Source organism: Anolis sagrei, chromosome 2, assembly GCF_037176765.1.
Source record: "Anolis sagrei isolate rAnoSag1 chromosome 2, rAnoSag1.mat, whole genome shotgun sequence".
NCBI lineage: Eukaryota > Metazoa > Chordata > Lepidosauria > Squamata > Dactyloidae > Anolis > Anolis sagrei.
The window spans coordinates 206558318-206581317 of NC_090022.1; the positions used below are offsets into that span (position 1 = coordinate 206558318).

Sequence of the window (23000 nt, forward strand, 5' to 3'; positions counted from 1 at the left end):
ATGAGATTGTTTTATTATTTTATTATGTATTGATGTTTTAATTAATTGTTGAATTGTTCTTGTATTTTGTACTACTGTCAATGGATTTGGGCATCTAATTGTGCCTCCACTGTAAGCCGCCCTGAGTCCCCCCCGGGGTGAGAAGGGCGGGGTATAAGTAAGTGAAATAAATAAATAAATAAATAATAAATAAATAAATAAATAAATAAAATGTTTGTCCAGATCAAGGCGTTTGGGACTTCAGAGGCAGAGCATACAAGAGATAGACTCGCTTTTCCCAGCGGCTTAGAGGAAAAGCAGGTGTGTGAGAAATGATGTCCTGGGAGGGACTGAAACCTTTTAAGTGGTTTTCTGCTGGTAGAATCCTTTGTTAGAGCAACATTGTATTCAGGAGAACAGCTCTCAGTTCCTGGTCCTATGTTTCTGGATTCATGTATTCAAATTTCTAAGTTTGTTCCTGTTTCTGGTTTCATGTGTGGCATTAGTTACCTGCTTTGGATTCATGCTATCATGTTTATAGATGTATTTGTGGATTGACTTCTGAGACTGTATTTGAAAGGATTTTGGAATTTTGGCTATTTGGAAATAACGTTTTGAATTTTGATTCTCTTTTTTAGATTTGCTTATTTTTATATACTCTTCTCTGAATAAACTTTTACTTACTGGGTTATCTGGACAGAGTATGGTTTGTGGTGAAAAGGTATTTCAGGTCTCTAAGCCAACGGTTTCCACAACAAGCCAGTTTTTTCAAAATCCAGCTATCATGGTCAGAAACAAAAATCACTGGGGTGTTAACTCTTCCCTATGCTATCCAAAGTGTGTGTATATGCAGGGGCGGCTCAACCCATTACGCAAAGTAAGCATTCGCAGTATAGTTGATTTTGCCCAGGGGCGCTCTTGAGGTGCTCTTGGGGGAAAATAGATCTTGACATATGCAAGTTGTAGTTACTGGGATGTATAGTTCACCTAAAATCAAAGAGCATTCTGAACTCCACCAATGATGGAATTGAACCAAATATGACACACAGAACTCCCATGACGAACAGAAAATATATATCAATTATTGGTGGGGGGGGGGGGGGGGGATACTGTTTGCTTACAGTTGAAAATTACCTAGGGAAACTTACTCTGTGTATATGTATGTGGATAGATAGATAGATAGATAGATAGATAGATAGATAGCTGATAGAGTTACACTTTAAAAAGTACCTGCTCCGACTTACATACAAATTCAACTTAAAAACAAACCTACAGAACCAATCTTGTTTGTAACTTAGGGACTCCCTGTATCTATACCTGTACATTTGCTGTGTTTTAACAACATTTAATTGTCCTGTTTCAATCTGTCATATTTTTTGACAAGCTTTAAAATATCTGTTTAAAATATTTATTATTGTTCATATGTTTGTATTTGAAAGTGGTTAAAATGATTTCATGTTATACTATCCTGAGATCATATAATATTGGTTGAGTATCACTTATCTGGAATGTTTAGGACCAGAAGTATTTTGGTATTCAAGTTTGGGGAGGATTTTGGAATGCCTTTATTTTTATAGTGAGTTGTCTTGGAGATGGGACTTAAATCTAACTAAAACTGTATTTTTGTTATATTATTTTTTGTATTGTTATTATTTATTTATTTCTTACCCACTTCTCCCCAAGGCTTGAGACAGGGTGCAACACAGAGTTAACTCACAAGAGATAAAGACATAAAACCATTTAAAATGCATAAATTAAAAACACATCAATATAATATTAATATACACATTACAATCATTCATGGCAATAAAACATCAATTTAAAATTCATAATTTAAATTTGGAAATAAGTCCAACTATGTTCCAGTGGACCTACTGCTTAGGAAGCAGCTTTAGAATTACTAGTCCTCTAGCAAGTCCTTACTAAAGTGTAGTATTATTGCAATTTTGAAAGCCCAAGGACTTGCTAGAGAACTTATTAAGAACTTACTAAGCCAAGCTATTGAATATTATTGCAGTTTTATAGCCTAAGTTATATGAAAATCAACACTGCTCTCCACATATATTGGAGCAGAATAAAATAAATGGATTCACATACTAAACCACATTTTTCCTTCTAAAAAGAAGAATGCTGAACGCTTTACATTTCTGATTCACTGCATGGTCTGAGATGCAGATGCACAGAACGCATTGAACAAATATATAAAATGCAAAATATTTTATTTCAAATGCTACAATTGTATGTATTTTATATATTAAAATTTTGCCATGCTATCAACATAAAAAAATGAACTGAAGCATATTCTGTTTACTAGCTATCCATGCTAAAAAGTGATATCTGCTTTAGGTAATCTAACACACCTTTGAAATGGAAAGAGATATAGAAGTTCGTACCTCATAAAAATAGTCTACTCCAATATACTTTAAAGCTGCAAACATAGTATTTCCTGTTTTGTGATGTATTCAAAAGTGTAGCCGGTCTGGAATAAAAATGTTTAAAAGCACATGTGAGTTGCCAAAAAATCCTGTACATGAACAGAAAAACTCAACATTATTTTCCCTTCTTCCAGTTTATAGAAGACCAATAACGTTTAAGCTGGAAAAAGAATTGAGTCATTTGCAACCTAATATTACCTGAGTGTGGATTCAGATAAGGGTTAGGGTTAGGGTAAGATTTTCTGCCTTGATATTCTGGGATATAGGGCTGTGTGGAAGGGCCCTAGGTTATCGAGTCCGAGCTTTGAAATCAGATAATCCAGTTCAAAGCAGATATTGTGGGATTTTCTGCCATGATGTTCTGGGTTATATGGCTGTGTGGAAAGCCGGAAGCGTCTTCCACATCCCCCCCCCCCCCCCCAGTATAACCCAGTTCAAAGCAGAAAATGAGGGATTTTATTCAACTGTGTGGAGGGGGTCTGAGACCCCTTTTACACTGCCATATAAAATCCGCTTTGAACTGGATTATATGGCAGCATGAGCTCAGATAATCCAGTTCAAAGTAGATATTGTGGGATTTTTTGCCATGATGTTCTGGGTTATATGGCTGTGTGGAAAGCCGGAAGCGTCTTCCACATTTTACCTCCCAGTTCTACAAATTCCTTTCTTGTCAGGGGAAATCTTCCTCTCTTCAAGGAAAATTACAATAGACAATTCTCCTCATTTTGAGGGAAATATTGATGCATCCCCCCCCCCCTTGCCCTCTGAAGGCCTTTCCACACAGCCATATAATCCAGGATATCAAGGGAGGAAATCCCACAATATCTGCTTTGAACTGGGTTATCTCAGGGACCTTCCACACAGCAGAATAAAATCCCACATTATCTGCTTTGAACTGGGATACATGGCAGTGTGGACTCAAATGACCAAGTATAAAGCAGTTATTGTGGGATTTTCCACCTTGATATTCTGGGATATAGGGCTGTGCGGACGGCTCCTGAGTCCACACTCCCATATATTCCAGTTCAAAGCAGATCTTGAGGGATTTTACACCTTGATATTCTGGAATATAGGGCTGTGTGGAAGAGCCCTGAGTCCACATTGACATTTATTCCAGTTCAAAGCAGGCCTTGTGGGATTTTCCGCCTTGATATTCTGGGATATAGGGCTGCGTGGAAGGGCCCTGAGTCCACACTGCCATATATTCCACTTCAAAGCAGATCTTGTGGGATTTTCCACCTTGATATTCTGGGATATAGGGCTGCGTGGAAGGGCCCTGAGTCCACACTTCCATATATTCCAGTTCAAAGCAGATCTTGTGGGATTTTCCACCTTGATATTCTGGAATATAGGTCTGTGTAGAAGAGCCCTGAGTCCACATTGCCATATATTCCAGTTCAAAGCAGATCCTGAGGGATTTTCCGCCTTGATATTCTGGGATATAGGGCTGTGTGGAAGGGCCCTGAGTCCACACTGCCATATATTCCCGTTCAAAGCAGATCTTGAGGGATTTTCTGCCTTGATATTCTGGGATATAGGTCTGTGTAGAAGAGCCCTGAGTCCACATTGCCATATATTCCAGTTCAAAGCAGATCTTGTGGGATTTTCCACCTTGATATTCTGGGATATAGGGCTGTGTGGAAGGGCCCTGAGTCCACACTGCCATATATTCCCGTTCAAAGCAGATCTTGAGGGATTTTCTGCCTTGATATTCTGGAATATAGGTCTGTGTAGAAGAGCCCTGAGTCCACATTGCCAAATATTCCAGTTCAAAGCAGATCTTGTGGGATTTTCCTCCTTGATATTCTGGAATATAGGTCTGTGTAGAAGAGCCCACATTGCCACATTGCCAAATATTCCAGTTCAAAGCAGATCTTGTGGGATTTTCCACCTTGATATTCTGGGATATAGGGCTGCGTGGAAGGGCCCTGAGTCCACACTTCCATATATTCCAGTTCAAAGCAGATCTTGTGGGATTTTCCACCTTGATATTCTGGGATATAGGGCTGCGTGGAAGGGCCCTGAGTCCACACTTCCATATATTCCAGTTCAAAGCAGATCTTGTGGGATTTTCTACCTTGATATTCTGGAATATAGGTCTGTGTAGAAGAGCCCTGAGTCCACATTGCCATATATTCCAGTTCAAAGCAGATCCTGAGGGATTTTCCGCCTTGATATTCTGGGATATAGGGCTGTGTGGAAGGGCCCTGAGTCCACACTGCCATATATTCCCGTTCAAAGCAGATCTTGAGGGATTTTCTGCCTTGATATTCTGGAATATAGGTCTGTGTAGAAGAGCCCTGAGTCCACATTGCCAAATATTCCAGTTCAAAGCAGATCTTGTGGGATTTTCCACCTTGATATTCTGGAATATAGGTCTGTGTAGAAGAGCCCACATTGCCACATTGCCAAATATTCCAGTTCAAAGCAGATCTTGTGGGATTTTCCACCTTGATATTCTGGGATATAGGGCTGTGTGGAAGGGCCCTGAGTCCACACTGCCATATATTCCCGTTCAAAGCAGATCTTGAGGGATTTTCTGCCTTGATATTCTGGAATATAGGTCTGTGTAGAAGAGCCCTGAGTCCACATTGCCAAATATTCCAGTTCAAAGCAGATCTTGTGGGATTTTCCGCCTTGATATTCTGGAATATAGGTCTGTGTAGAAGAGCCCTGAGTCCACATTGCCAAATATTCCAGTTCAAAGCAGATCTTGTGGGATTTTCCACCTTGATATTCTGGGATATAGGGCTGTGTGGAAGGGCCCTGCGTCCACACTGGCATATATTCCACTTCAAAGCAGATCTTGTGGGATTTTCTGCCTTGATATTCTGGGATATAGGGCTGTGTGGAAGGGCCTTGAGTTATATACACATAATAATAATTTACCCGCCTCTCTGTAGCATGTGTTATTTGCTTTTACAGATATATAGATAGATAATAAACCTAGTTGGATAGGCCATGAAGGAATATCTCCATTCCCTTTCCCATTAATGGAGTGAAACAGCAGAAGGGGGAGGTCCCTTTGAAGCCACCTCCTCCTCACTCACTCACTATAGGAAACCAAGGGGTGGGATTTGGATGGAAAAGAGGAGCCATTTTATTGCTGAATGTGTTCAATTGGGGATTTAGGCCCCTTCTACAGTAACAATTCCATGCTTTGGAATCCTAGGAGTTGCAGTTTAGAAAGGCTTTGGATCAGGCCTGGGCCTACTTGGGCTGTCCAGGTGTTGTGGACTTCAACTCCCACCATTCCTCACAGCCTCAGGCCCTTTCCTTTTGCCCCTCAGCCGCTTAAGCGGCTGAGGGGCAAAAGGAAGGGGCCTGAGGCTGTAAGGAATGGTGGGAGTTGAAGTCCACAACACCTGGACGGACCAAGTTGGCCCAGGCCTACTTTCAATTCCCAGCCAAAGGCTTCTAGAGTCTCACCAAACTCTAAACTCTAAGAATCCACAGGATGGAATCATGGATATTATAGCAGAATAATAGCACAATAACCGTGCAGTGTGGACAGACCCTTGTTCTGGGGCATTTGAGAGTCGTAGTCCAAGACACAAATCATTATGCCACACAGTCCTAAATTGGGAGGGCCCGTTGTTGTACAATTACTGCATGGCTCAAGAAAAGCCATGTGGACTGAGTTGTAGGTTTTTTGGGCTGTATGGCCATATACCAGAAGCATTCTCTCCTGACATTTCGCCTGCATCTATGGTAGGCTTCCTCAGAGATCTTTCTCCCACTCTGGGCATTCCACAGATATATAAACATCCTTTGGGACCTCCCAACAAAGGATCCCTCCGGGCAGCAATCAACCAGGCTTTGAAGCTGCATAGACATTAAATGCTAATCAAGGTGGCCAACTGCGACATTCACAGTGGTCCCATCCTGGACATTCCACAGATACATAAACCCCACTTGCCTATTTATTTTCGAAGGCTTTCATGGCTGGAATCACTGGGTTGTTGTAGTTTTTTTGGGGCTATATGGCCATGCTCTAGAGGCATTCTCTCCTGACGTTTTGCCTGCATCTATGGAAAGCATCCTCAGAGGTAGTTCACATGTTCACTTCCTTAGAACATGGCCATATAGCCTGAAAAAACCTACAACAACCCAATTGCCTAATTTCCAACAGATCTCACAACCCCTGAAGATGCCTGCCATAGATGTGGGTGAAACGTCAGGAGAGAATGCTTCTGGTACATGGCCAAACAACCCAGTGATTCTGGCCATGAAAGCCTTCAGCAATACATGTGGACTGAGTTTGATGATTTCATGAATTTACTTGATCCCAATCCTGCATCAGTTGTGTATTTTGTGCCAACAGAGCTTCATAATAACTATTTACATTATTTATTTTGTTCTACTCTTAAGGACATTACAAAATATAACATCCACAAACAGTTGTAGGTACTGGGATTTATAGTTCACTCTGAACTCCACCAAAGATTGAATTGGACCAAACTTGGCACACAAAGCCCCCATGACCTGCAAAAATACTCAAGATATTTGGGGAGAATTCTCCTTGATTTGGGGAAGTTGTAGTTCACCTACGTCCAGAGAACACTGTGAACTCAAACACCGATGGATCTGGACCAGACTTGGCACACATACCTGATATACTGAAATTTGATTACTGGAGGGGTTTGGGGACGGACGGACTGAATTTCCTTTCTGGGAGTTGTAGTTCACCCACAACCAGAGAAAATGTGACCTCCACCAATTTTTTTTTGTTGTGTCAGGAGCGACTTGAGAAACTGCAAGTCACTTCTATTGTGAGAGAATTGGCCGTCTGCAAGGACGTTGCCCAGGGGACGTCCGGATGATTTGATGTTTTATCATCCTTGTGGGAGGCTTCTCTCATGTCCCCGCATGAGGAGCTGGAGCTGATAGAGGGAGCTCATCTGCTTCTCCCTGGATTCGAACCTGCAACCTGTCGGTCTTTAGACTGCCAGCACAGGTGTTTAACCCACTGCGCCACCTGGGGTACCTCCACCAATGACGGACCTGGACCAAACTTGGCACACAGAACCCCCATGACTAACTAGCTCGACTGGAGGGGTCTGAGGGAACTGACTCGCCATAGTGGGAGTTGTAGTTTACCCTGCAGCCAGAGAGCACACTGAACCCCAACATGGCCAACATAACAAATGTTAAGTCCTGATGGAGTTTCTTGGGGTTAACTTGTGCATGATGTGAGTTGTAGTTCACCCACAACCTTAGGCATTTTGTACAATAAAAAAATGATTTTTTTCAGATAACCCAGATAGATAGATAGATAGATAGATAGATAGATAGATAGATAGATAGATAGATAGATAGAGATAGACTGGAGTTTCACTTTAAAAATGTACCTGTTCTGACTTACAAACAAATTCATCTTAAGAACAAACCTCCAGAACCTTACTTGTTTGTAACTTGGGGACTGCCTTTCCGGAATATAAAACACTAGCCCACTGTTTGGGAACATATAATATACATTCCAATTCCCAAGAAATGGGAACACATCAGGGATTGTGGTAATTTCCCATGCAAGCAAAGCAGTGCTCAAAATGCTACAACAAGGGCACTGCACTACAGATATAATGTCATAGGATATAGTAGTAAGCTTCAGTAGAACTGTTATTTCTCATTGCTAAATTATTAAATTAAAACCACCAAAGCAAATTCAGGCAGCACTTCAGGCTTGGACTTGGAATAATTAAAAAACTATCACCCAAGAGCCTGATCAAATATGTCCAAGCACTCCCTCCCTTGGGCAATAAAACAAGGTTAATAACATTGTCACACACTGGATTAGTTGCAGCTTCTTAACATGCAGATATCAGTGACATGTCTGACCGTTACAAGGGCAGCCAAGAAAGGAGAAACATTACATTAGGTTTAGAATTGTCATTTAATAAAATAATTTCACTGTGAGAATAAGAGATAACTAGGCAGTGCAGTGTCACAGTTTAAGTTACTTTTAAAGAACCGTGGTTCACTAAATGCCAGAAGGAATATTGCATGGGATTGTGCTATATTTACTGTAGGTAAAGGTAAAGGTTTTCCTCTGACGTTAAGTCCAGTCGTGTCTGATTCTGGGGGTTGGTGCTCATCTCCATTTCTAAGCCGAAGAGCCGTCTTTGTCCATAGACACTTCCAAGGTCATGTGGCCGGCATGACTACATAGAACGCCGTTATCTTCTCGCCAGAACAGTACCTATTGATCTACTCACATTTGCATGTTTTCAAACTGATAGGTTGGCAGAAGCTGGGGCTAACAGCAGGAGCTCACACCGCTCCCTGGATTCAAACCAGCGACCTTTCAGCTAGCAAGTTTAGCAGCTCAGTGGTTTAACCCACTGCCCCACTGGGGGCTCCCATATATATAGTGTAGCAGTGTTCATAAAGCTTTTAAAAAGGTAACAAAAATTAACTAACAACTCTTGGAACATATGAAGATAATGGGAGATTTTTAATGCCCCTGTAATGGTAATTATACTTTGCAGCTTGGGAATTAGAACTGTTACTTACATTTTCAAAGTAACTTTTCGAAGGTTCTGCATCTGTGCCTAGGGCTTTTCTTTAGATGTGATCACGTACAGAGGACTTATGCCTGATTTAACTTCCTACATTTTTATGTAGGAAGTTGCCCTAACGTACATTATGTTGCCCTAACGTACATTAACTAGAATACCCATTGAAGCATGAATCCACATAAATGTTTTATGAGTAATTCATCATGTGCACATACAAACCAGGCTTAATAAATCGAATATAAAGATTAGTGTTTTAAGGCAGCTTTGCAGAAAAGCTGAGTTAAACCATGTAGAAAAATAATGCATGTAGAACAAATCTGATCTAAACAATATGCTTCTGAGATGGAAGCATCGAGCCTTTCATCTCTTTTTTGGCTCTTTCACCATCTTCACATAATATTACTAAATTATAGCTCTGAAGTAGCATTAGGTGAACTTCAGTCTTTTAGAAAGGACTTACTTCTATTTATCGTCTAGGGTCCACAAGAACAGCCATTTCTCTGCTCCACCAATTGATCGACGTCACCACCAGCTGAGTTCAAGGGAGATGAAATTTACAATAGCTTGGCAGCGAATGTATCTGTCTATGCCAGTGGTTCCCAACCTGTGGTGTGTGGACCACGAGTGGTCTGCAAGAATGAAAATATGCTCAGCGGCCTCACCATTACTACACTGTTGCTTCAAAAGTTTTAAATCTCTCGACCTTTAAATCTGTGCTTGTACAGGACTGTGTCCATCTTCTCTCAAGCTGGTCGTTGATCATAATACATTGAACTTGAATGAGAGCGACTGCTGTTACGAAACCAGCTTATAGTGTCAAGGCAACAGGAATGTCAGGAGAGGAGAGGCTGACTACCCACGAAAGAGTACTACTAACACAACAACTCTAGATTATTAAATGTATGTATTTCTGTGCGCAAGCAGATGACGACTACTGGATGGCATATGTTCTGTATCAGTAACTAAAGCTGATGTGGTCTATCCAATGCAATTTTCTGAATCAGCACCCCAAATTACCAAACCAAATCCAAAGGTGACCAAAAACTGATTTGTAACCCTTTTTAATGTTGGAGAGGTCTCTGGTCAAAATGGTCCCTGGCCAAAAAAAGGTTGGGAACCACTGATATATGCTGTAGAAATAACATAGTTTCCCACCACTTTGATTGGCATGGCTTAATGCTATAGAATCCTGGGCCTTATAGTTTGGCAAGGCACCAGCACTCTTTGGCAGAAAGTATTAAAGACTTCGTGAAACTACAACATTGGACCATGACAGATAAAGTGGTGTCAAAATGTATTAATTTTACAGTGCAGATGCACCCTGAGATATCAAAAACTATAGAGTGGAATATGGTTGGGTATTCTATATATTTTGGATGAGAGACTCGAACAAACTCATCTATATCCAAACCATTACTTTTATAAGCAAAATCGACAGAATATGCTACTGCAGCCAATGTAACGTTCTACCTTCAAATTTGTCCTAACTATTAGTGCAGGCAGGTAGTTTCTTTCATATGCAGGAGATGATCCTCTTTTGGCAGCAACGGTTGAGTTTGGATTAGCCATCTTTCTCACAGCTCTCTGGCAACTGAACATATGCCTCATAGAGATTAACCAGCTAATTCCAGCTAAGCTCTACCATCTGCACAGGACTCAATTAGTTATCAACAGATCTTTGCCTGTGAACGTAATCTAATGGGATGATCTGCTTTGGGCGGCTGGTAGGGCTGAACCAAAAATCTACCCTTATTCTCAGGAAAGATCAAAGATCGAGGAAGCTGGCAAGAAGAAACATTGATGTCTTGTTATTACTCAAGTGGCCAAATGATTATTTATCTTCTACAACTTCACTTGAAGTGAGGAAAGCTATTTTAACTCAGAATATCCTGTGATACTCACAAAAATATGGAGACAATGTCAAGACAGACAGAAGTCAATTCCAGGAGAGCCCAGATTTTCATGCCTGTGTAGCCTTGCTCCTAATTGTATTTAGTCTCGTGTAAAGCTTTAAACACTTTCCCCCTTACAAATAACATTTGATTAGCTACAATTAAATTTAATTAGTACAATCCACTTTTATTTTTTTTACTACCAAACCCACCAGTTTCTAAATATGGTGAGTGAGCGGGGTAAAATGAGAAAGACATGACTCACAGTGGTTTTCAATAGAGCGCTGGAGTTTGGTGGTATAATCTATCAGTGTTGTTTAAATGGATTGGCTTGATGAGATTGGCTTAGAAAGGAAGAAGACTGTTTGTGATGAATCTGTATCCAATTTACTAGCCTGACCTTTGCTTCAGGAGGAAAGAGTGCCAACAGTTATCTTGTCCATAATGAAATCAAATCACTTCAAATTAACAGTGACAAGTGCTGGCTGTTTGAGAAATATCCCTAAAGACCTTTCGCTAATCAAACCAAGCCATTTGTCCATTTCTGTTAAATCCATCAGTTTCAACAACAATTCTTCCATAGTAGGAAGCATTGAATTCTTCCATCATGCCCATGCAACAGTCTTGCTGGCACAGACATATCAAAGCAATCTTCCCATTGTACATCCATTAGTCTCAAAAGAAAAGAATTTCTGCTTTTAATTAAATATTAATCCTTGAAATCCTCTATATGAATATTTGAATTCATTTTTGTAGCTTTTTCACATGTCCACCACCAATGATAAAACATCCCTTCATGTTGTTCACATTTCCAACAAATATTAGAAAACATTTATACATTTTAGAAATTTTTCTGAGCAACAATTCATCACTTTATTTTAAAAAATCTCTTTGAGAACAAAATATACTGTAAACTCCAACCCATATTTTCCCATTGGTCCACCTCTATGTTTTAATCAGAGTTCTCAATCCGTTTTTTAATACAATCTTCAACTTCTTGTTCTTCCTTTTCAAGTTTCAAAAGAAGTTTATACCTTTTGGCAATTACATGTTCATGACATTATGACATGCTTAGAGACAGATTTGCTATACTGAATCCATAGCTGCTTTTTAGTGATGTGGAACAATATAGGATCATCAGAAATGAACACTTCACATATGGGTCTATATGGGTGTTGGAAACTTCAAGCTTCAAGGTGGTAAACAAGGAAGTGAACTGCTCAAGGTAGAGCAGAGGCAATTTGTCCCCTGTGTCTTTAAATGTGTATAAAAAGCAGTTACTGTTGGAAATAGCAACCTTCTTCAAGCCCCCATTAGTTATGTGTTATGTATATAATTCAGATTGCTTACTGTATTGTATATGTGTGTGTTGGTATGTTGTTTTCCTTAACTATGTTGTGGGAGGGGCTGCAGATCATGTGATCAGATCTGGGATTGCTCAAGACTCAGACTCCATTTTAGAAACAGTATGCTTTCAGACACCAGTAGAAGCAGAAGCCATAGCCCTAGAAACAGTATGGTTTTAGCAGTCAGTAGACACTGAATGCTTTAGAGACCCTATTAGACTCTCAGAACAGAGATATGCTTTTATTATCTATTTTATTAAATAGATCACATTTATTAAATTAGATCTATTTTGTATTTATTGCTGGCTTTTGAAATGTTCAAGGAGGATCGTATTTATACACTGAATAATAAGTATACTAATTATGATATTTAAATTGTGGTAATGTATTTAGAAACAGATGGCCAAAGAGAGAATTCGAGTAGTTCTCAACCTGTGGGTCCCCAGGTGATTTGGCCTACAACTCCCAGAAATCCCAGCCAGTTTACCAGCTGTTAGGATTTCTGGGAGTTGAAGGCCAAAATATCTGGGGACCCACAGGTTGAGAACCACTGCTTTAGACTATGGACTGTTGATTCTAAAAAAGATGCCCTGTGTTACCTGCACAGAGAAACTACATCAAATCCTATCTATATGCAATGTACCTGTATGCCGGGAGCAGCCCCACCCTTATGCTGGGAGAACAACCTGAGGAGGACCTAGGCCCTGCCCGTTCCCCTCCTGGCCATGTCTTTTCTTTGGTCCTCCCCACCCTGTGTGTGCCCGACCCTCATCCCTCCTCACCCAGCCCTTCCGGCTAGACCCACAATGTGGCTGATAGAGGGAAACTGGTGCTATTTTTTGAACCATCAGCTCAGCCATGTAGCCGGGGGGGAGGGGGGGGCTTGAGGGGCTTCATCCCCCCCCCTGAAATTCTCATGGTGGTTCGCGAAAAGACCTTACTGGTGCATTATTTAAACTGTTATGTTTATTCATATCATGATCTGATCACCATACTCAATATATCCCATATGCATGGGGGTATTGGGGTAACGATACAAAAGGTTTGCTAGGGTAGACCATCTTTCACTCAGACTCAGCCCCCCCCCCCCCGAAACTCACTCCCCCCGAAACCCCCCCTGAAAAAAACTCAGCCCCCCCCCCCCGCCCCCGAATCGAAATCCTGGCTACGGGCCTGCATCAGCTCAAATCTACCCATAAAAAGGTCTAACATTTGAGACACCAAAATGTGTGTTGGCCAATGTAATTACTGGAAAACTAACGAACTAACTAACTAAATAAATAAACGGGATTGAATGAGATCTGTTCTTCCCTGCTGTGGTCTTTAGGAAATCCCTTCCGTAGAGCTGATATTTGCATTGGGAAGAGAATCGTCCTTGCTTCTAAACTGTCCACCACTTCTTGAGTATGCCATGCCTAAAATTAACAAACTATACATTGCAACTGATTCTCAGCATATCTGGAATTAAGGGGATCTGTTTCCATATTGGAAGATGCGATTTGAAACTAAATTCCTTGTATTTTTTAATTTCAAAATTTCAAAACCGCGATGTTAAGTTGTCTTCAAAAGACACCAGGAAGCTAATGCAAGTGCTGAGAAATAAATATAAAATATTCCTGATAGTCCATCCCAAAAAAGATCTGCCCGATTTTGCAACAAATGAAATTTCCTTTTGGTGTTCAAGGACAGTTCACTAAAGGGAGTACTCCATTAGTTGAGCTCTGAGGTTACACTTTTGCTATAAATAGGATTTAGTAAAGTAAATTACATACGACCTACACTTATCATGACCTATACTTACAATATAACAGTGTCATTGTTACAATGGAATAAAAAAGCTTTCCCACCCTCCAGCTCTCATAATTATGCTTATAAGTAAACATGCCAAGCACAAGCACACTATCCTTTGTTCAAAGTCATTGGTGTCTTTGAACAAAGCATGCTAAGCTTTTAAAATGCTGTTTGGATTCCAATCCAATACCCCTTTTTCATTAAATTAGTATTAGTAGACTTGAGGAAATGCTTTATCTTCTTTCCTTTTTTTTCTCCACACCATAATAAGATGTGCGGACAACAGAATTCCAATGAAGTTTGTGTTCTTTCTATTTACAGAAGGGTCTACTGGCTTGACGCTTTGACCTGGATTATTTAGTCTTAAACTGATGTTTCTTGATCATTATAATCTGGGCATCTTCTTGACATACAGACACTGCATTTCTGGTTATTTGTCTTTTAAACAATTTATGTAAGTGTTTGTTGCTATGTCCCTTTGAAGGGTGCATCTACATTTTTTAATTAATAGCACAGCAGGTTAACCATCAACCTGCAATAAATCTTGCCAAATAGAAGGTTGATAGTTCAAAACCCAGGTCAGGATGAGCGCCTGATCTTCTGCCCAGCTTCTGCCAACCTAACAGTTTGAAAACAAATGTAAGTAGATACATAGAACCGCATTAAAGAGGGGAGGTATTTTCAGCATTTCGATCAGAAAAAGGAGGAAGTTTAGGAACAAAGAAAAGCTCTTTGGTAAGGAAATTGAGCACCCCCTGTGGCTGGAACTGAGCACAGCCGCCAAAGATGCCAAAATATGGGGAAAGCGCACGCACACACACACACACATCTATCTTATCATTGTATAATCATCATTTAATGTTTGCCATATATGTGTTCTGTGATCTGCCCTGAGTTCCCTTTGGGGTAAGAAGGGCAGAATATAAATAGTAAATAAATAAATAAGATAAGACAAAAGCACTGCTGGTTTGGGGGGGGGGGGGTTCTAAAAGATACAATTTTCCCCTTATACTGCACATAGAAAGATGGAATAGGTCACTATAGACAAGCAAACTGTTCAATATAAGGGGAAAATTGTATGTTTTAGAAAAGCCCCCCAAACCAGCAATGCTTTTGTCTTTTCTTTTGTAGTTCACAAATGTGTAAAATGAGTCAAAGTACTAGCCTTTGAACTCATTGTGAGTTAGGTTACATTTATTTAAGTTTTTGATTAGTGATATTTCTTGTTATTGTTGTTCTTCTTCATCCTCAAGTCTTTTCCAACTTATGGCAACCTGAAGGATAACCTGTAAGAGTGTTTTCTGGGAAAGGTTATCCAGATAATGTTTTACCTTTCTGTGGTTGAGACAGTGAGACTTGCCCAACGTCACCCAGTGAGTTTCTACTGCCAAGTGGGGATTTGAACTCTGCTCTTCAGAGTTGTAGCCCAGCCCTCAAACCAATACACCACATCTTTTCATCGTCCTATCCCATAATCATTCTTCAGACAAGAGGTCTTTCTTTTTAAGAGCTTTAAATGCCGCATATTCCATTTTCAAAGAAATGGCAGTTTGATCGAGGAATTCCCTCCCAAAGAAACTCAGGATAACTCCTTCTCTGCACTTTGGGTATTAAAAGTACCTCTCATCCATTTATAAATACTGTATTTATATCTCTTGTACATCACCTTATGGATTTCTCCAACCTGAAGCAGAGTTTGTCAGCTCAAACCTCCAAACAATATTAAAGTACTGTGTATAGTACTATCTCTGTGATTCAGCGTGAGCAAGTCGGGCAATTTGCAGAGCTCACTCAGGAAGTGGAGGTGGCCAGGCCTACCAACAAGCTTCTCTGTGGGCTGATGGCCAGCTGGGGCTTTAAGAACCAGGACTTTTGGGAAGAGCTCTCCTGGCAGCTGCAGTTCCAAGGAGGACCGGTCAATGGAGATAGAGAACCGTCTGCCATAGACACACTCCTGCAGAGCTTTCCCCCATTTCCGTCCTGTGAACATCTGGACGTCAACGACAACCAGACTCTTCCTCGACTGATTGAAATGCTGGAAAAGTGCCATCGAACCCAGCAGGCAATGAAGGAAGGATTTGCAAAAAAAAAAAAAAAGGTCTTTCTATAAAGGGCGCATTACAAGAACTTGATGACAACCTTGTAGCTAGAGAGAACGATGTGCACTTAAAAATTGCTGAAAAGGACAAGATCATCTCAAGGCAAAAGGCAGAAGTTAAGCGCCCGGAAAAGAAATACAACACCCTTGAATACAAGATTGATATCTTGGAGAAAACCACCACATCTACAAGGAAGAGAAGTGCAACTTGCAGCTGGAAAACAAGAGCCAAAAGCTCCAGTGCCAGGTGTCAGGGAAGAGCTGGATGGAGGCCTGGCTGCAAGGCATGGTGACGGAGACCACCATGACATGAGAGAAGTAGTGCAAGCTGCAGGTGGCAGCCAAGAAGCTTGAGATGCAGAACAAGCTCCAGGTGAAGGACAAGGAGCTCAAGCAGCTGAAGGCCATTGACACGGAACCCAAGGCCATCAAACCGGAAAGGCCTTCTCGGGAGAGGGACAGAGAGAAGGCCCTGCCAAGGTCCTTATTTCCCCCATCAGTCTCTAATGCCCCACCAGTACAGCTGTGTCACCAGAGCTCCTGTTCAGTTGGAGAAAGGTGGGTGGACCACAAGTCTGCTTCGTACATCCTGATGGATACAGTCATGAAGTCCCACATGCCCCGTGCCATCATGGTGGCTGCCTCCAACAAAAAGGCTCTGGCAAAGTGTGACAAGTATAGCATGTGAGCAATACTTGCAATAAACAGCAAATGCAGAAGCTTCTTTCCACGGGAAGGCTTTATCTTTTGTTGCAGGTATTTACAGTATTCACAGTTCTTTCCAGAATCCTCCAATTCACCCAACCCCAACTTACTCTGTTGGTGTTCTTATATAGAATCATAGAATCAAAGAGTTGGAAGAGACCTCATGGGCCATCCAACTCCCTGCCAAGAAGCAGGAATATTGCATTCAAATCACCCCTGACAGATGGCCATCCAGCCTCTGTTTAAAAGCTTCCAAAGAAGGAGCTTTCACCACGCTCCAGGGCAGAGAGTTCCACTGCTGAACGGCTCTCACAGTCAGGAAGTTCTTCCTCATGTTCAGATGGAATCTCCTCTTTCATGATGCAATGTTCCATTCATACTTTCATTACCTTATACACCTGATACAAACCTAACTTCAGGGTTTCATTATCCTCATGCATAATTGCTGTAACTGTGAATCAGTACTGAAAGCACTGAAAGTCTCCCAACATTTTATATTCAGAATAGGGTAGTATAAAAATACTAAATATAAAAACATAAAAATACTTGACCCACAGAGCAATACAAATATTGACATTTATTTATTTATCGTATCAGAAGTGAACTGAGGATACAGTTGTAATGTATTTATAAACACAAACAAGGTTAAAAACTTGGCATTATACCAAATGTCCTTTGACCAGAAGATGGCCATTTGGAGTGCCTCTGGTGTTGCTATGAGAAGGTCCTCCATTGTACATGTGGCAGGGCTCAGATTGCATTGTAATAGATGTGGTGTGCTCTTCTCCATACTTGCATATTGTGGACTCCACTTTGTAGTGCACTTGCAGCACTGAAGTAAAGAAAACGTGTTAACCTGTTGTAAAAAAAAAGGTGCCAAAGTTATAATTTGATGAGGGGAGTTGTTTGGTGAGGCACCAAGCACTCTTTGGCAGAGAAGGCTAAATATCTTCAAAAACTACAAATCCCAGGATTCCATAGCTTTGAGCCATGGCAGTTAAAGTAGTGTTAAACTACATTAATTCAACAGTATAATGCACTCAAAGACTAAGAAGTAGAAAAGGGAACAGCTTGAATGACTATTGATGGATTATAGTACCCAGAATCCAACATCAGCTTTGCCAAATGCTGGGAAGTTTTAAATCTATAGTTCAGCAATTGTAACCTTTCCAAATTTGGCAAAAGGGCTGCAGGGCAATCTGCTAGGGGTATATTCCTGATCCAAATCAAGGCAAATTTTGGATGTGTTCAGCTAGGGGAAATTCATGTCATTTAGCTGCATTATGCCTTGGGCATTGCAAGAAAAGGAACAAAGGCACTTTAAAATAATAGTGCATCTTAAAGCTCTCTGTAGTATTATCATTGATTTCAAACACAGAGATCCTTTTCTGCATTGCTTGTGAAAACAGCCTGGAGCTTCTTCCTGCTTTTAAAAGGGGTGCTAAATCTTCATATACGTAAGTGCTTCCAAGCTGTTTGACTAACATTATGGTGCTTCTTCTGCTTTCTATAATTCTACCTATTTTTAGAAGGACTAATTTCCCCTTCTAATTTTTTTATTTTTTTTTTGAAAAAGTTTTCTTATTGCTGCTCTTTGAAATAACTCCACTCAAAGAAAAAAAGAAATGTTTCTGCGTTTTAAATCAAAGGATTTGAATTTCTGCTCCTCTCTTGAGGACTAATATTTAGCATGGATGACTTGCGTTTCTTTTCTTTTCTAGTTTCTTTGATGTTTCCCAAGGCTGCATATTGCTGACGAAGGAATAGTCCCTTAGTTGCCATTAGCTTAACTTGAATAAAATTTGAGTTTGAAAATTACTTTTGCATTTGTTACAGATGATATTTTATCATTACTAATTAAAGTGCTTGATTACAGATCTATATGTTCTTTATATGTGTGCATGCATACACATTCACACATGATAAACTTTAGGCCAAATTAGGTGTTACATAGAATGAGCAATGAATAAGATTTCTCACAATTTTTTAAATAATCAAAGCAGTTACTCAATGGTGGGTGGGTAGGTGCACTACTTTTCCTTTTTAGATTGCTCTTAAGGTGAGGAAAAATGTTTGGTTTTGCTTTGTGGCTTCAAGGCATGTCCAACGTATGCGGATCCTAAAGTGAAGATTTGATAAGAGCGAGTTTGCCTCAGCCCTTCCTCTAAGGCTGAGAGAATGTGACTTTCCATTTACTACACATTACCAAAAGTTCCTCCTTGGTTGGTTAAAATGACACCTGAGATTAGCACTGTAAGGTGTCACATGAACCAGCTCTTGTGTGTGCACATGCCTCCAGGTTACCTATTGACTTATGGTGACCCAAGGGTTTCCTTGGGCAAGCAATAGTCAGTGGAGGTTTGCCCATTCCTTTCCCTGAAATGTAGCTTGTGGCACCTGGTATTTGTTAATGATCTCCATGCAAGTACTAACCAGCTTACTTTCCAAGATTAGATGGGATCTTGTACCTAGAATATGTATGTTATTCGTCCCCTGTCATTTAGTGAGGCTGCCCCGCAAGCTATGAAGGAAAATGAGCCTACAAAAGGAGTCATCATCTTTTAAATTACAGTCCTAATGTAAACAATAGTATCTTAATAATAAGGAGGGGGGAATTAACTTGAATTAATTCATGATTTGTGGATTATGGTAGGAAATAAAATGGTTTTTATGGGGAATAAAAATAAAGAGGCCCTAAAGTAGATGCTGTTGGTTGGCCCGTTGGAGCAGCAGGGAACCCCATTTTTTTCCAAGGATGCATAGTCATGCTGGACAATAACTGTAGTCCTGTCCCTCTGGCCCTCTCAGGGTGAGGAACTAAGGGCCCTTCCACACAGTCATATAACATAGAATATCGAGGCAATATCTGCTTTGAACTGGGTTATTTGAGTCCACACTGCCAACTATTCCAGTTCAAAGCAGAAAATGTGGGATTTTATCTAGCTGTGTGGAAGGGGCTTCAATCTAGTGTTGACTATAAGCATCTTTCCTAACAAAGGAAGTCTGTCTTCTCTTGGTATTACCACAAAGTTCCTTTTTACACTGTAGAGTTGTAAGCACTAGGATTGCACATTAACTGCCATGGCAACATCATTTGAGATCCTGAGGTTTATCATTTAGGGACAGTGTTTAGAGTTCTCAAGCAGAGAGCTCTAGAGATTCAGCAAATAACAAATCCCAGGCTTACACAGGATAGTCTTACGGCAGCCCAAGTGGAATCATAGTGCTACAATCATGTTGTCTGAATGAGACCAAAGATAGTTACATTAATCTTCAGCCTGATGGTAAAAGAGGCTTGAATACCATGTCTCATCAGCATTTCTTGTTGATTGTCTCCTCACTAAGAAATGAGTTGATTGCTATACACTGTACTGTTATTACTTACTTACTTACTTACTTACTTAGGCGATCCCTCGTTGTCTGAGAATGATGGCCTTCCAAGTGTAGTATCTTGACAGTGGATACATAGGCGATTGTGGAGCGCTATTCTTGACTTGCATGTTCTCCTGCAGTGAGGACATTGGTTTCCAGGTGGAAGGCGGTCCTGGTTAGGGTTGGCTTGATGCACCTTCCTTTTGGCACATTTTTCCCTTTCACCCTCCATTTGTGCCTCTTCAAATTTCACAGCACTGCTGGTCACAGCTGACTCCCAGTTAAAGCTCTCGGGGGCCAGGGCTTCCCAGATCTCAATGTCTATGCCATGGTTTTTAAGGTTAGCTTTGAGCCCATCTTGAAATCTCTTTTCCTCTCCACCTTTCCACCATTTTCCATTTCTGTTGGGAGTATAGTAGCTGCTTTGGGAGATGGTGATTGGACATTCGGACAACGTGGCCAGTTCAGCGGAGTTGATGGCAGAGGATCATTGCTTCAATGCTGGTGGTCTTTGCTTCTCCCAGCATGCTGACATTTTGTTCGCCTGTCTTCCAAAGAGATTTGCAGGATTTTTCAGAGGCAACACTGATGGAATTGTTCCAGGAGTTGAGTGTGACGTCTGTAGATAGTCCACATTTCGCAGGCATATATCAGGGTTAGGAGGATAATAGCTTTATAAACAAGAACCTTGGTGTCTCTACAGATGTCCCAATCCTCAAACACACTCTGCTTCATTTGGAAAAATGCTGCACTCGCAGAGCTCAGACAGTGTTGTGTTTCAGTGTCAACATTGACTTTTGTGGAGAGGTGGCTGCCAAGTTAGTGGAAATGGTCAACATTTTCTAATGTTACACCATTAAGCTACATTTCTTGCATTGCAGAGGGATTATTTGCTGTCTGCTGGAAGAGCACCTCATCAGATGGGCTGAATTGTACAATGCTCCTACTTCACTTACAGCACGGAGCCCGCTGGCTCCCATCCCACAATGTCGATCTACTTCCAGCAAGGCCCCGTGCCATGAGTAAAGTGGGAACGTGGTAAGCTGCTGCAGAAGCAACACGTTGTTGCATAGGCAACAATGGGGGGAATCCGGATAGTGGATGCTTCCTCCCATGGGATGGGGTCAGGGGGAAATTAGGCAACATGGGGCGATGGGTTCCCCACTTCCCAAGCCAGGCCCCACTGCAATGCATGGTGAATCCTGCCCTTAATGTGATGAGAACCATAGATGAGAAACAACTTTGGAGTTCATGTAGATAAAAATTAGGAAATAAATCTTTTCAAGCTGATAAAAATACATGACCCACAGAGCAAAACATTATCCGGATGCTTCCTCCCAGGAAGCAAGTAGCTTCAGGGAACCAAAGCTCTTATACATACACATTCAAAGCCTCCAAGCAGAAAGTGTAGGCTGACTTCACCTGGTGTTGAAGAAAACACTATCACTGATTTGCAAAAGAGAAACCAACTTTTCTCATGTTATGCCTAAGGCATTCTAATGCTGATTAGTATTTTACTTTGCAATTACCATGCTGGCCACAAAGCTTTAGCCTGGTCCAAAACAACATGTTCTTCCTGAGTTCTGGCCTAGACCTTCTGCTTGTCATGCGTCTAAGCAAAGAAATTAGGGAATTGCCCTATATACTCATGTATGTCTAGAAATTTCTTCTTATTCTGTGCAAATAACAACAATATACAATTGTTAGAGCTCAGCCTGTGATTGTGTTTAAGGATCAAGGGTGCTTTGGACGTGGGGAATGATGACAATGAAGTTCATGAAGGTAATGGTGTTTCCAATGATATTGATGCAGAGAATGACCAGGAGATCCCTGTTCAAAGTGTATTTTCTCATGAGAATGTCCCTGAAGGGTGTGGGGATTATGGTGTGCTTCCTGAATTGCTACCAGAGAATTCCCATGATTTGGAGCTTGAGAACAGCTCGGCACCTGGCCAAGTTGCAGAAATTAATGAGCAAATGGATAGACGGGATGTTATTAGTCAAAATAGGAGAGCTGATCAGTGCCTCAGGTGTTCTGCCAGGCTCAGAGAAAGAAAGATAAGGGATTCAAGACTAGAACGAAACCAGTTTCTGGCTGCTTGGGACATAGCTTAATGAGGAGATAAAAGTCCCAAGCACAGGATCTGTAGTTGGATGAAGCATAGTTTGGAATCAAGTCAAGATCTTGTCCCTGCTCCTTGGAAGCCTTGCTTTAGAAAGATTCATGTTTAAGTACCTTTGTTTCATGGTTTTAATTCTTGGATTTTATGATTATGTGTTTTAAGTGCCTTGGATTCATGTTTCCAGTTTTTGGATTTTACTATAGAAGTTTCTGCCTTTGTTTTTCATGAACTTTGATGGACTAATACTCAGGACTATTTTGTTCCAGCTTATCTTCCTACCTAATTGGATCTACCTATTCCTTTAAAGAGCTTTTTACTTTACTGCTTTTTAATTATCTTCAATAAACAGATTATATTTCTACTCAACTGTGTGGTGTTTAAAGTCAGAGGGCTTTTTCTGGTCTGGAGTGCAACAACAATCCACTTTTTCTTAGCCTGTGACTCAAGATAGCTTACACCAACTAAAAACATAGGGTTGCTGTGAATTTTCCGGGCTGTATGGCCATGTTCCAGAAGCATTATCTCCTGATGTTTCGCTCACATCTATGGCAGGCATCCTCAGAGGTTGAGAAGTCTGTTAGAAACTCAGGGGTCTTTTGGAAACACCCTCAACCTCTGAGGATGCCTGCCATAGATGTGGGCAAAAAGTCAGGAGAGAATGCTTCTGGAGTATGGTTATGCAGCCCGGAAAACTCACAGTAACCCAGTGATTCTGGCCACGAAAGCCTTTGACAACAAAATT

General features: G+C 40.9%; 1 protein-coding gene and 1 pseudogene across 1 annotated transcript in view; one reads left to right on the forward strand and one right to left on the reverse strand.

The window, feature by feature from the left end:
- Positions 1 to 2417, reverse strand: part of SHOC1 (shortage in chiasmata 1) — a 50615-nt gene extending 48198 nt beyond the window's left edge. Inside the window, exon 1 of the mRNA XM_067464355.1 lies at positions 2373 to 2417. Within this exon, the coding sequence (XP_067320456.1) occupies positions 2373 to 2417 (45 nt within the window). The remainder of the gene's footprint in view (positions 1 to 2372) is intronic.
- A 9575-nt stretch (positions 2418 to 11992) lies between these two features.
- Positions 11993 to 23000, forward strand: part of LOC132765418 (kinesin-like protein KIF23) — a 33158-nt pseudogene continuing 22150 nt past the window's right edge.